Source organism: Trachemys scripta, chromosome 2, assembly GCF_013100865.1.
Source record: "Trachemys scripta elegans isolate TJP31775 chromosome 2, CAS_Tse_1.0, whole genome shotgun sequence".
Lineage (NCBI taxonomy): Eukaryota > Metazoa > Chordata > Testudines > Emydidae > Trachemys > Trachemys scripta.
Window position 1 is genome coordinate 17,979,559 of NC_048299.1, and position 13,981 is coordinate 17,993,539.

Below are 13,981 nucleotides of genomic sequence, written 5' to 3' on the forward strand. Positions count from 1 at the left end.
ATGAAATAAACCATTCAAAAGTAAATGCATAATTTTAATGGTGTCACCATCACTTTAACAAAAACTTGGGGCCCAGAACCCCAGTTGGGTCAAATGGACATAGAGCCATTTGAAGTCAGTAGAACTACCCTCAATTACACTAGCTGAGAAACTGGCCCTGGATTCTTCCAAACAATCTCTATGTTTTTGTTGAACTAATAAGGGGCCAGATTCTTCATGCAGTTATACTGGTAAAACCCACTGACTTCATGACTGTAGGATGGCATAAATAAGGATGGAATAGGGTTTAAAAAAGAAATGTATCCTGATTCCATTTCCCCTGAGTTTTGAGTGAATATTCATGTATTGGAAAAGTAAGAACCTATCAGAGCTGTATACCAAAATTTCTATTTATAACAGTGGATTACTTTTTATTAGCTAACTATTAACTAAGCAGCAATATTTCACTTGGCACTCAGATATCATGGTGAGCAGTGTGATATAAATACCTAGATAGTTGGAATCCCAAGTACACCCAGGATGTCTTTTACAGAATCTGTTAATTTATAAAAGGTAAAATGCATGCAGTATTTTATTAGGCACAACACTTCTCACTGAACAATAATTAAGATGCTTTAGAGAGAGCCTCAAAGATTAAGTACATTTCTCAGTACATAGTAATTGCAGTAACAAAACAGTACTAACATGAGATGAAAATTCACACACAAGTCTTTTCCAAGCTGGTCACAGAAGATATTGGGTGTGATCCACTACTGTGTTACTCCATTTTTATAGTAGAGCAACTGGACTGATTTCAATGGAGTTATGCTGGCGTAAAACTGGAGTGATGTGGTGGTGACTCTGGCCTACATTTTATAACCAACATACTAAAGTATCGATATGAAAGGCTCCCAATATTGTTTTCACTGTGAAATATAAAAACAGGTGCAAATGTGCAGAAAGATTCTTTACTGAAGGGCCATATACTGGTACTACCTTCTAGATGCAGCAGAAATCACACTGACCTCAGTGGTTGTATGCAAGGATTGAAGACGGCATATGGCCGTCGATGAATAGTAAACCACCCCAGACGGATAGTCAGAATTTCATTCATATCCTGTAAGTACACGGCACTATCACAAAAGATTCTCAGCGCTTAGGCAAGAAAGTATAACACAGCATCACTGTTTTAAAGGGGCATGGAAAAAAAGTCTGAAAATATTTATTACAAGCAACACCTACGATTAATGTAACTGAGAAAGATTTGAGGAAAATATTTCCTCTATTCCATCCCCCAATTTGTTTACTTTATTTTAAAAAAAAAGTGCTGTCAAATACCTAATCAGTTGGTTTGGTTCTCCTGTATAATCAGTTTCCTTTGTTTTTTGTATGGGTCTTTCACACAGTAATGGAGAGAAAAATAAATTCTTAATTTATTTATTTAAGAGAGAGGAAACTGTGATTGTCAAATCCCCCAAACTGGCAGGGCAGCTAAGAGGTACTATTTGAAACCACTTCTGACTATTTTTTTTAAATAGATGAGATTCCACATGGACTGCGTGTCTCTTTATTATAACATATTAATACATTTCTTTTTAATAATACACTTGGAACCAAATTCTGCCCTTACCATCCTCTCAAAAAAATCAATAGGATTGCATGGAGTGTAAACATGGGAGGAATTCGACCCTTTCAATTTAATTTTATACTTAAATATGGCTAGATGGCCTTTTCCTACTGTATGAGTCTAAATGAAACTAACTGGAAACCTAACTGTTTATGGTTCATATTCAGAGTGTTTGCTAAGCAAATCAGTTTATCATGTCCTCCACTTGGTAAAAGTTGACCAATTTTGCACTTTTGTTAAATAATGTAATAGAAATGTAGTTTAAAGTTTAATGTAACTTTTTTGCTCTCGATGGAATGTTTATATATACATGCAAGCTTATAGTTCAACTATATTATTGAAAAATGAGAAATGTTCTTTAACTATGGAAAATGTTTCCCTTTTACATAGTATTATTGCTTTGCTGTATTCAAACTGTAACTCGTGCTAATCTGTTCTATTTCACTGGACTGTCAACAGGAGATGGCAGAAAATATTTCACATTTAAAAAAAAAGTATAACACTTTTAAAGAACATTAAATCATACAACATACTAATACTTTCTTTTAGTCAGTATGCATGATTTGTTTGCATAATACTGTATGTCAGTTTATATACCTTAGATGGTAGTCAAATTGCAACTATGGTGACATAAATTTTTAAGAACTCTTTTTAGGTTAAACCAATCTCTTTTTGCTCTGAACATTCTACTGAACCTTCATAATGTTTTGGATGAGCTATCCTGGTAATCTTAAAACACAACTAAGTTGTTCAGTCTTTCAATATAATATTTTCACAGGATATTTGAGACCTAACCAAATATTCACATACAGAGTCCTATTGGGAATATTCCACACACTAAACTCCAATTTACAACCATTGGTGTTCTGTATGTGGAACGACTGCACAATGCGCTCATGTATTTTTAATAATCAAAGACAAATAACTTTAAGCAGAATTTTTCAGACAGTGAACAAAGATTTTGATAGCTAGATTATTAATATATCCCATAGCTACTGGACTAGACAATTTTATTATAAAATATTGGGAAATATAAATAAATACTTTGTGTTAGTTAGTAAATACCTTGCACTAAAAACAAATGACTAGATGCATTTTACCTGTGTGGAGTATATTAAGAGTACTTTCATCTTTCTCCATTTGAAAAGCTGGTTTAAAATCTGAATGCCATTACAGTAATTATTAATGTTAAATAAGATCACTTTTTAATATCTTTTGATTGCAGACTTTCTGAACACTTACAGCATGCATCAGTAGTGCTTTGCCACCAGATTAAATATTTCAATGTTTGTTCAACTTTTCATTGTACATAAAGTTCTGAAACTTAAGGTTGGAAATTTTAAGTGAATGGCTTGTTTTAAAGAAATCATGTGTTTCATTAGCTTATATAATTTATAAGGGAAAGGATAAATATTTGGAAAGATTCTCACTTTCATCCATAGAGACAATATGAAGCTAAAAAGTACTCAAAACTATTTTGTAGTAAAATTTGTTCATGTATACTTGGAAGTACATTGGAATCAACCATTTGTTATAACAAAGGACAAATGCACAAGAACAATAACAGGTTTACTGAAATTGTATTAGGTATTTGTTTCAGTTAAACAAGAGCCATAATTTTCACACTCAAATAGTACATTTTTTTTTTGACAATCAGACATTGGTTTTGTCAAAATGAACACACCTGGCATGAATATCTTGAGATGTCAATTGTTTTACCTATAGAAATGATCAATAATTAATTACATGTTAAACCTAAGATCCTTGCCAAAACCATGCAAATTTCAGTTTAAATATTTTAATATGAAAACGTAAAAAAATTAAACAAACAGGAACTTACGCACATCTAAAAATATCAATGTAAAAAAATAAAAGATATTACAGGGGCAAAAAAGGCAGAGAATCACTATTTGATTACACAGGAAGATTTTTTTGTGGTTGTCATCTTACTTCGCTCTGTAAAATTCATAGTTTATCGATGCTAGAGCTCAGTGTGCGTAGCAGATTCTTCACAAAGACCTGAGGGGGAAAAGCGTTACATATCATTACTAATGTTTTAAACAGTTACATTTTGTTAAAAGCACAGAGCTTCTGAATAAATAACAATAAACCAGTGACAAGTGGGTGTCTGAAGTATAATACTGAGGCTTTGATACCAAGCCTGTATTTTTCCTGGATACCGATGACCCATCCCTCTTTAACACAGAGCAACCAGACCTTTTAAAAAGTACTGTAAAACTACCAGTCTTTGCCCCCCTGGTTTCCAGATATGTTAAGTTTAAGTATTTTAGGGGCCAACACGTCTGTTACATGGTATGAAGAAGATCCATGCAAACGCATGTGGGGTGGCATCTTTGCAAAATGTTTTAAATGCTATGAAATAATCTGTGTGTTCATTTTAAGTCAACTGTTATCCCCTTATGAGCTATGCAATACAGATTCCTTAATTATCACATCACAAAAACATAGATGCATATTTTACTGAAATACATATTTAAACACTTCAAACTCAGGAAATGCCCAAGGTTTCCACAGTGACCTTAGTGTAAGCACATTGCATACACGGGTTTCAATCCGTTCTTCAGCTATTTCCACGTACTCGCTGAAGTTGACTGAAGTTACGTGTGGATCTCTGAGGGTAGAACTGGGCATATTATGTCCCAAAGTTACATTTAGCAACATTAGTCGTGGTAGAAAATTTCACTATTATGCAATGTGAAGTGTTCGGGTTAATATGAAATTTAATTTGTGTATTGCCTGACTTCTGAGTGTTTAATTGTAACCTTAAGGTTACATTAAAATATGGTTTGAATTCATTTTTTTTAAAGTAAAAGGAGATTATGGCCCCAATTCTGTAATGAGATCTGCCAACATGTACCCTTCAATCTCTGTAAAGTCTTACTGAAGTCTGTGCTAACAGATTCCATTGCAGGAAAGGAGCCTAAAACACAAGTCTCTGTATTGACTGTGAATTTCCATTGCTGCATGGTCAAAAACAAACAAAAAAACAGTGCAACTATGGAATTCCACAGTGAAATATCACCACAATACCACATCTATATAACCAATGTATGTGCTTTATTTCATAACCCAGTAAACAGTATCATAACACTTAACCTAGTGGAAATTTAACGTGCCACACATACACAAAACAGGTATTTTCATTGCTTATCACTGTAATATTTTTTAGCTTTGGCAAACTGTCCTGGAGTTTAGTTCTCAGTGAGAACTAGCAACCTAGAAAGTATCAACTTGCAAAACACAACTGTTTGAGTAATACAATTGCAGAAAAAGTCTTTTTAAAGGAAAAAAGGGTTTCCCCACCACCACCCTTGCATAACTCAAAAATGGGTGAATAGAATCTGCTCAAAATTTCATAATTAGTAAATGAATAATTAAAAATCACCTTTGGGATGAGACCAAGAATGGAAAATTTCAGCCAAAAAGAATAATTTTGCAGCATTAATAGAAGTCTCACTGTTACTTTAATTATAGCTTTCACTGCTAGTGCTTGTATTGTTTTCTGCTGATAAAACAATTGACACTAGACTATACATTAATATAATCCACCGTTGGCTGGTTTCCTATTTCTCATTGGTTTAAATGCACTTTATCATAATTCAGTACAAAATCTGAATTAGAAACCATTGATATGTCAGTGTTCCACAATTATCATTGTTGGGGGCGGGGAGGGAATGAAAAATTTTGGACAACACTTGTTAATTCAGGATACATCAGTCTAACTTTATTTATCAAACACATTATCATTTGATTGGTCAAATTAGAAATTTGATCTTCCTGTTTGTAGCTTGGAAAAAAAAAGGTAATATGTTTGAGAACTAACTCCTAGACTCTTAGGCATGTGAAAAATTGTAGAATATCTAAAGGCATGTCTAAGCACTTTTGATTGCTTGTCTATGGAAAGGGTAGCATAGAGATTTTTTTGTGTGATCAAAGAATATGTGTGACAGAAAACTGATCTATGGTTACAAATATCAAACAGTTTGATCTTTCTAAAACACTGCACTGAAGTTTTTCCATTCTTTAAATCAAACAAGAAACACCAGTGTATTATGAACATGTATATAACATCTAGAATAGAGATGTGACTAAAAAAAGAAGTACTAAACATGTCTTGTGAGTAGTTTCTTCTCAGTGTGCACATGACTCCTATCAGCATCATGTTTATGCATTGAGAGGATATTGTGCCCTTTAATATTTTACCTTAGCATGGTTTAGAAGGGATATATTTGATTATACTGATAATAGGACATTTGTTATAGGTTACCAGCATAAGTCACATTCACATCCTTTGCTTTTAACAAATTAACATTATGGAGGTTAAACCAACTATTTTGATTTTCCTTTAAGATGAAATGCATAGCAGTAAAATCAATTATTTGCCCATAGCAAAACTTTATATAAAGTTTGTCCATGATGGTCACTCTGGTACGATAATTTTTGCACCCACAACGTTTAAAATGGTATCTTGAATTCACACATACAACTATGGATGCAAAGCGCCAAAAGTTGACAGTAAGAACATAAGTCTATAATATTGCTTTCATTTAACATATGAATGAAGTATACCATTGTAATATAGACAAAATATTACAAAAGTCACATTTAATTCTTATCAGCTGTACTCCTTTGTAAGTTGCATATAAGTGTTTTATACTTGGCACACATTTTTACACAATGATTTTCAGAGAATTGCAATTTTCATTTTCTCAGGAGTTTGATGCCAAATTCTACGGAAAATTCAGACAGACATTTTCCTACCACTCAGGTATCACACTTTTCCTCAACCAGCTGCTAGCGGCAAGATTATTTGTGGCATTTTGCTTTCACTGAATTTCACTGGTGTTTAATAAATGTCTTTTTAGCCCTTTTCATGGCTTATTATATTAATTAATTTTAAAAAACTGTGCATAGTGGCTTTTTTAAAAAAAAAGTCTTCTTATGAGTTTTCGATTTTCTTTTTCCTTTAACATAATGACTTTTTTTCCTTGTAAAATCAGATCATACAAAGAATGGCAGATTAATTTATTTCCCTCTGCATTTCTTCACAGTGTTAGAGAGGTTTTCTTTTTAGCGTGACTATGGTTTTTGCAGCTTCTTGAATTTGCAATGCAACTATTTGCATTGTTTTGCTTATTAAATGGCATCTTATTTGTCTGTGCTAATTGCTGGTAAGAGGAAAGAGTACTAAACTTTTTCCCCTTCTGCAAAGAATTTTTGATATTTCCTCAGTCACGCAAGTTCCAAGCCCTGCTCTCCCTACTCATGTAAACAGTCACCTACTTCAATGGGGATGCTCATGTGAGTAAGACTAACATGTAACAATGAGAATCTTTTCCACTGTAAATTAGGGAATTGTTTTATCAAAGTTATAATGTTGAATGAATATATGCAGAAAATATGGTCATACAGTCGAGTTTAACAGCCCAACAAAATGATTGTACAAAAAATTAGGGCATCTTGTTAATGAAGAAAGATATTTCACAATAGGTTGGTTTTAAGCATAAATATTTTCTGTGCAACTTGGCCTATTATCTAGAGGGGTACAAAACAGTTATTTTACACCAGGTTTACAGGCAATTGTGACAATAGCCAGCAAGGTGAAGAAAGCTACCCAACTTATTTGTTTACAAAAAGCATATTCATTATTGTTTTTCTACACTGTCCTTTCGAGGTCTTTATTTTTACCGCTAAATTGCCTCTCTCTTTAACAAGCACAACAGCAAAAACAATACTGTGCATTTTGAAGGAGCTGAGGTGTTTCGAGAATTATTTGTGCTAATCTCTTCATCTACTGATTATTAAGACCAAATATAGCTCTATAACTACAGCATAAATTATTTTTTTAATTGAAACATTATTGGAAAGTTCTATTTTTTAAATGATTTGTCTGCATAGCTGATAAAAAGAACTTTAAAATTTATAATAATGGATTTTTCCAGCCCTCTAGATCGAACTTTTTCAGCATATGTTAAAATACACACTAACATGAACAAATTCTATATACTTATTTCTATTAACCTCTATCAAATCAACTTTAGTACTTTTATTGTATGTGCTACATATTAAAGACTTTGAATCTTAAAACACATACTAATATTACAAACATTGATTCTAAGATCAATATTTCAATGCATATTCTATCACTTTTCACTATAAAAAGCACATCCAAAAAGGATGGTCCCGCCACATTCATAATTTTACGATACTAAGTGCATTCAATGATGTGCTTCTTGGTTTTAAAAATGATTACATAAAATAAAATCACATTGAAAACATGACCAACAAATAGCATAATGTATGAATTTTCGTAATAAATAAACTAAATGTCATTTATCAAGGCATTTTTTCCTAGTTTCAAAGTTCTAAGAGGCATTACATTTTTGAGAGGAATATATTTGGCATAGGAATGCCAATGTATTTAAATGCATTTTTTCTAACAAACGTCTATAGCATGCCAGCGGTTTTAAAGTTTGAAGCTGATGTCAATGAAGAGTTCTGTTCACAAATTGATGGCTACATGTTAATTCTAGCTTGTAACATGAACTATGAGCAATAAACAACTAAACTTAATAAAAAGGTTGTTCCCCCCAACCCTCCCCCACACACACCCCTCTGTTTTATTGCAAGAGGTTATTTTCATTCCTTGCTTTGGGATGGCAAAACAAATACACAGAGTAAAAATGTGCTGACCGTGTAACACTAGGAGAAAAACACACTTCATTAGATGTGGAATGCTGAAATTATGCTACATTCAACTGTGCAAAAGAATTAAAAACAGATGTTAAAATCTTTCTTTTAAAAGAACCATTTTAAAAATAGTTATGTAGAGCTGTTGCTTATTCAGCTAACACTTCTCCTCCAAAGTGGTTTGTTGCACCCAAAGCAGTACACTAGGTTTCGGGGTGGGGGGAGGGAGAAAAAAATGCTGTAGAGAGAGCACATGTTACATCAGACACAGTACCTGATTTTTCACTGCACAGCTTGTCAGCTAGATAGTCTGCCTCCTGGGCGATAAGTGAGAAAATTTCATCTTCATACTCTTCTATAATACTTTCACACTGTAAGAATAAAATAGGAACATATATATTATATATACACATACACCTACACACAGAAACAGTACCACTCCAGCAAAGAAATAAACAAGATTGCTAAACCAGAACTGTAAAGTAATACAGTGGAAAGGGGAACCTTATTTTGGTTTGCACTTCCTGTTTTGTACAAACAAATGATTGCCTGTTAATGTTCAAAATATTCCTTAAGATTTAACTATATGCTCTGTCTGGTTGTCTTTTTAAAAATACACTAACTAGGATAAGAAATCATTTACAGGTCACATTTTACTTGCTTTTGAAAGAACACCTTTCAATGTCAGTCACTATATTCATGGAATAGTCACTCAAAAGTTAAATTAAATACTAATCCATTTCATGTTATTACACTAGTATTCACAAAGTGCAGATAAATAGAGCTCTCTGATCAAACTAACGCATCTTTGGTTTCACTACAGATAACAAAATTGACAGTAATCTACCAAATGGTCTCTTTTCAATGTTTTAAACATTTTAAAGACTATCAGTAATTTGACTTCACTTATAGAAAATGGATTTCTGATGTTTTGAACAGGGTTCAGCACTACTGCTGAGGCAGAGTCTTGGTGGAGTGTGTCTAAAGAGACATTTTGTTCTGAAGAGCTGTATTATCTACAGTTATCTTTTGGCAATCCTGAGCACATATTACGAAGGACAGAAAGTACTTTCCCAAAAGCCCAGACTATGGTTTAATCATTAAACAAGGGTAGAAGCCCCATGAAATGGATTGCAATTAAAAAAATATACACTAAGGAAAACTCTGATTTAAATAAAGAAGTCATAACTCTACTACAAAAAAAATCTCTTGTATTTCTCGAAAAATTAGCTCTAGAATGTGCCATTGCAAGAATAAGATTTTTTAGCTGTTTTAAGTCAACATTTCACAGCACTCAACATCTTTGAAACTCAGCCATTACCTTTACTTCTCAGTGAAAATGCAAGTCACTAAATGTGCACGCTGGCTTAATTTCATGGATTTAATAGTCTCACAACATTGCGTTTGTGGTGAACTGAATACATGTGGAATCATATGCAGCAAATCACTGCCCTAGACACTCTTTTCTACATTGTGTGTTTCTGACACTAGAAAGATACTTAATGCATAAACAAAACAAAATTATATGATGAAACTGGCACTTAAACCAGCATTCTTGAATTAGCTCACAGAAATTGGTCTCCATTCAACAAGGCCTAAAGAAAAGATGACACCCCTCCTCCTTCTTTAATCCAACTATAAATATTAAAATTACAGTAGTATTAATTTGGATTTTTACCCAACACCATAACTCCCTATTTCCTGCACAGAAATTAACAAATATACTTCCGTAGTAACACTGATTTGTATTTAATCACTTACAAAAATTCCTCAACTAAAACATAATTTGAATTGTTCCAGTTTGGGAAATTTGTAACATGTAAACTGAGAACACACAGTATAATCCATGGGTAATTCTTGCAACTAAAATGCCATCTGTTTCTAAATAACATTATAAACCACATTATTATTTTCAAACACTTAACGCGATACTGTGACAAGCAAATACAGAGCATATTAGAATATGTTATTATTAAAACAATTTACTATATGCACGAATTTAGTACTTGAAGCTATATTTATCATACAGTAAAGAGTATACACTAGCAATACTTTAGCATACAATGTTACCAGTTTGTTATGTTAGCTTACCGCAAATTTCAAAGGTTTGTAAGCATCAGAATAAAAATAGAATTTTTTAAAATCTGCATAGATTTTCTCATCTTTCCTAGGAGCAAATCTCTTGAATGTCCTTTTTTGGGTTTGAGGATCCACTTGCAGTTGGTAATCATTCATTCTATCACATATATTTTCCAATACTTCCGTTAAGTAGGTCTCTGACTTTGCTAAAGGAACCTAGTGGGGGAGGAAAATGGAATTTTCTTTTCTTATTATACATATTACCAAAAATAACTTTAAGAGATTGTACCTCTATAGACCGATGTGTCATAGACAGAGAAAAGGAATCAGTGCATATCTCTTAATCTGCATAATTGTTGACCCATATTATATTACATACATAATTAAAAATGTCAGCTAAATCTAAGGTGACACTGAAAAATAAAACATTTACTCTTGCATAAAACATCCCCTTTATACTGAACCAATTCTAGAATGCAGTTATCAGATTTTAATTTGTAAACATATTGTCATTCAAAAAGACATATACCATGCAGCAAATAAATAGAGACCATAGACTACAGTTGATATTTTATCGACATAACCATGAAAGATTTCTTAAGTCACTTTGTTTCTTTAGTTGAAGTAGAGTTCTAGAAAGTCTTTTGCTTTCACTTGGTCTGTCTTAGTTGCTGTTCGTCAACTCAGATGCAGCTGTTTAATACCTCCCAGGGGTTTTGTGAAGAAAATAATAGCTTACAAAATTTAACTTCTCCCAGGTTCTACTATTTCAGCTTTATTTTCGAACAGCTGGTCCATGTCTTTGTCCATTCCCTTTCCTTCAGAATTAAGCAAGAATTCAGCAGAAACATTTAGACACTACCTACATACTTAGTGAGAGTCTCAACAGCTAGTGCTCCCAGGGTCAAAGAGCACCCCTCGCCCTTGGTAACGGGGACAAAAAACTTCTCTCCCGTCTAGACAGGTCAAGGTGCAAGATGCTCCTATCTCTGTTGCTTCTTCCGGAAGGGGGCGTGAACTGAAGCCAAGTGCACAGTAAACAACAGTGCTGCATCCTTGGACCTTTAGAAGATTTTTCTCTCCACCCTCTGCTGATCAAAGTAGGAAGTTTTCATGACAACCATAGTCAAAGGGGCTGAATCACAAATGAACTCGATTTCTGCAATGTTGATATATCCAGTCTCTATTGTCTCTTTTCAGACACAGTATGAACCCTTCCGGTCTCAATGATTACATTACAGAAGCACTTTCACATGTGTGCTTCATTTACACAAAGGGTTTCCCTGCTTCACCACCATCTGGCCACAGATCAGATAAATAGAGGCAGGAGAATTAAAATTAAAGCCTAAAGGTTTTTCTTCTTCTTAAACTAGGTCCTATTATGAAATCCTCCTCCCCCAACCTCATTCTGGATGTGGAATCTACTTTTTTATGAAAAGCAAAAAGGGCATGAGGCAAACACTGTATTTTTTTTTAAAAGTCAGTTTTTAGTTTAAAATAATCTACATTTAGAGAGACGTGTATCCTATTTTACAGTAAGGTTGGGTTTAGTTGCATTTTGCTATGAAAACTATTTTATTAATTTCAATATTAACATTTAAAAAGCAAATGTGTATCATAAAGCAAGGAAAGCTAATGGCAGCACAACATGGTTCCTGAAAGACTATTTGAATTATGGATTCCAATCTCAAGTGGTTTTTTCCCACCTATTAGAAGTTGAGGCTAACAAGACAACATGGCACATGGATATGTCTGACTGCCTCTTCCAAATACTTAATATGCAAAAAAGAAAAACTGAATTTGCAAATAAAATAGAACTTTTACAAATCCTCTTGCAAAAGACAAAAGATTTGACATAATAGACCAAATGCTCTTCCGGTGTAACTTCCACTAAGGTCAATGAGGTTATACCAAAGATGTATCTGACCCAATGTGCTTTCAGTAGCAATAAGCTATCAAACCAGCTCACTAGCAGGGGGGATTTTTAATGGATATACTAACTATATTTATTTGCAGATAAAAAGAGATCTGCCGTGTTGTCCTAATACAAGCAAGACTGTATTTTAAGTTTTGAAAAAGAGATCTATTTATAGTCCAACTGTTGTTCAAGGATTCACTCACATACTTACACTCTTCCCCATCCCCTTCCTGTCAGTAACTCCCGATCCAATCACAAAAGCTAACAGGGTTTAGCAAGAGTATACATCACGAGTGGCAAGTACTGTATAAGAACATAGAGAATGAGACTATTACTGTATGCTGAAAACAAACCACCTATGCATTAAAAAATGCTTCTAAAACATACTGAACGAAAATCAAACTTCACAATGCATGTAACAGCAGCTACAGATCAAATTCCCTAGATACTTTGTGTACAGGGGTTAACACTTATTGAAGGAATTTTGCAACCTGTTTATTCTTATATTTATATGCCATTTTTTGCTCTCATTTCCACCACCTATTATATTTCCCATAATGTTCTCAGAAGCCAACATATGAACTGCATTTTCTTAACTTCTCTTTGTATTTCAGTATGTTGTCTTATTATAGTTAGGAAAATCATTTTAGGAGTAGCATAGTCGTGAAGTAGATTAATAAAATCATAATTACAAGAACTTTGCTTTAAAATGGTTACATTCGATTTTTTCTTGTCAAGTTAATAAAAAATTATACTTAACATGTGACCTCTGAATAACTTTATTTTTTCACATAACTATTAGTTTGTCTGGAATCAGACTCTCAGTCCCTGTAAATTATAGTGAATGGGGTATGCATATATATGGTAAACCCTTACACATGATAGATGTATGTATCTGTTCATTTCTGGTGTCTACTTATTAGCTGTTGGATAATGAGCTTTTATTAAAACCAAGTATAACTTGAATTTAAAAGAATAAAAAAGATTTTGTTGAAATATACTCAGAGTTATACCTGACCCCCAAAAGTTGAGTGTTCTTTTAAAAAGTGTTTTAATAATAAGAGCAATAAGTATTTGGACAAGTGGCAGAAAACTAAAGCCTTTCTTTCTATACTGTGAAGATTTTGAATAGTACTTGTCAATAAAGCAACTCCTATTGTAATTGTACCGGAGACATGGGCCTCCTCCCCGAAAAAGCTGTCTCAGAGATACTAACCTCATTAAAATATGAATGAAAAGACAGCCATCATTGTAATGGGACAAAGCCATTTTACCCTGCACCAAACTTTATCTGCTATTTTTTGTAAAAATATAAATATGATACCCAGCAAATTAGTCATTACATTTGATGTGCATATTGATGACAGAATGCATGAATTATTTTAATTTTTCAGATAAATCACAGCCTCCGATCATTCTAAATGTTTGATTATTTTTGTTAAACATTTAATAATCTGTTGATTCTTCATATTATTTGACGTGTTTAAAAAGAAAAAAAAAGATACCCTTTAATTTTTTTAAAAAGTTCACTGAAATTTTTGCTGTTTATTTTTGTTTCCCAGAATACTTCAGCCAATTTCAAAAGACAGCTAGAGAATTAATTACAGACTACTATGGCAATACCTTAATAACAGTCAGTTACAGGATGTTCATTACTATGTCTGTTA

At 33.2% G+C, this 13,981-nt stretch overlaps 1 protein-coding gene across 4 annotated transcripts in view; it reads right to left on the reverse strand.

Annotated features, from left to right (window-relative positions):
* Nucleotides 1-3,244: 3,244 nt before the first annotated feature.
* The window catches only part of CNPY1 (canopy FGF signaling regulator 1), a 67,721-nt gene continuing 56,984 nt past the window's right edge, over nucleotides 3,245-13,981 (reverse strand). The window contains exons 1-4 of one of the 4 annotated variants that reach the window (XM_034759358.1): nucleotides 11,267-11,440; nucleotides 10,409-10,612; nucleotides 8,592-8,688; nucleotides 3,245-3,625 (exon numbers count right to left, since the gene is read on the reverse strand). In XM_034759358.1, the coding sequence (XP_034615249.1) occupies nucleotides 3,588-3,625; nucleotides 8,592-8,688; nucleotides 10,409-10,552 (279 nt within the window). In that variant the 5' untranslated portion in view covers nucleotides 10,553-10,612; nucleotides 11,267-11,440 and the 3' untranslated portion in view covers nucleotides 3,245-3,587. Of the gene's footprint in view, nucleotides 3,626-8,591; nucleotides 8,689-10,408; nucleotides 10,613-10,925; nucleotides 11,104-11,135; nucleotides 11,441-13,981 lie in introns of those variants that run through there. The other 3 variants (XM_034759357.1, XM_034759356.1, XM_034759355.1) reach the window with 3 other exon arrangements.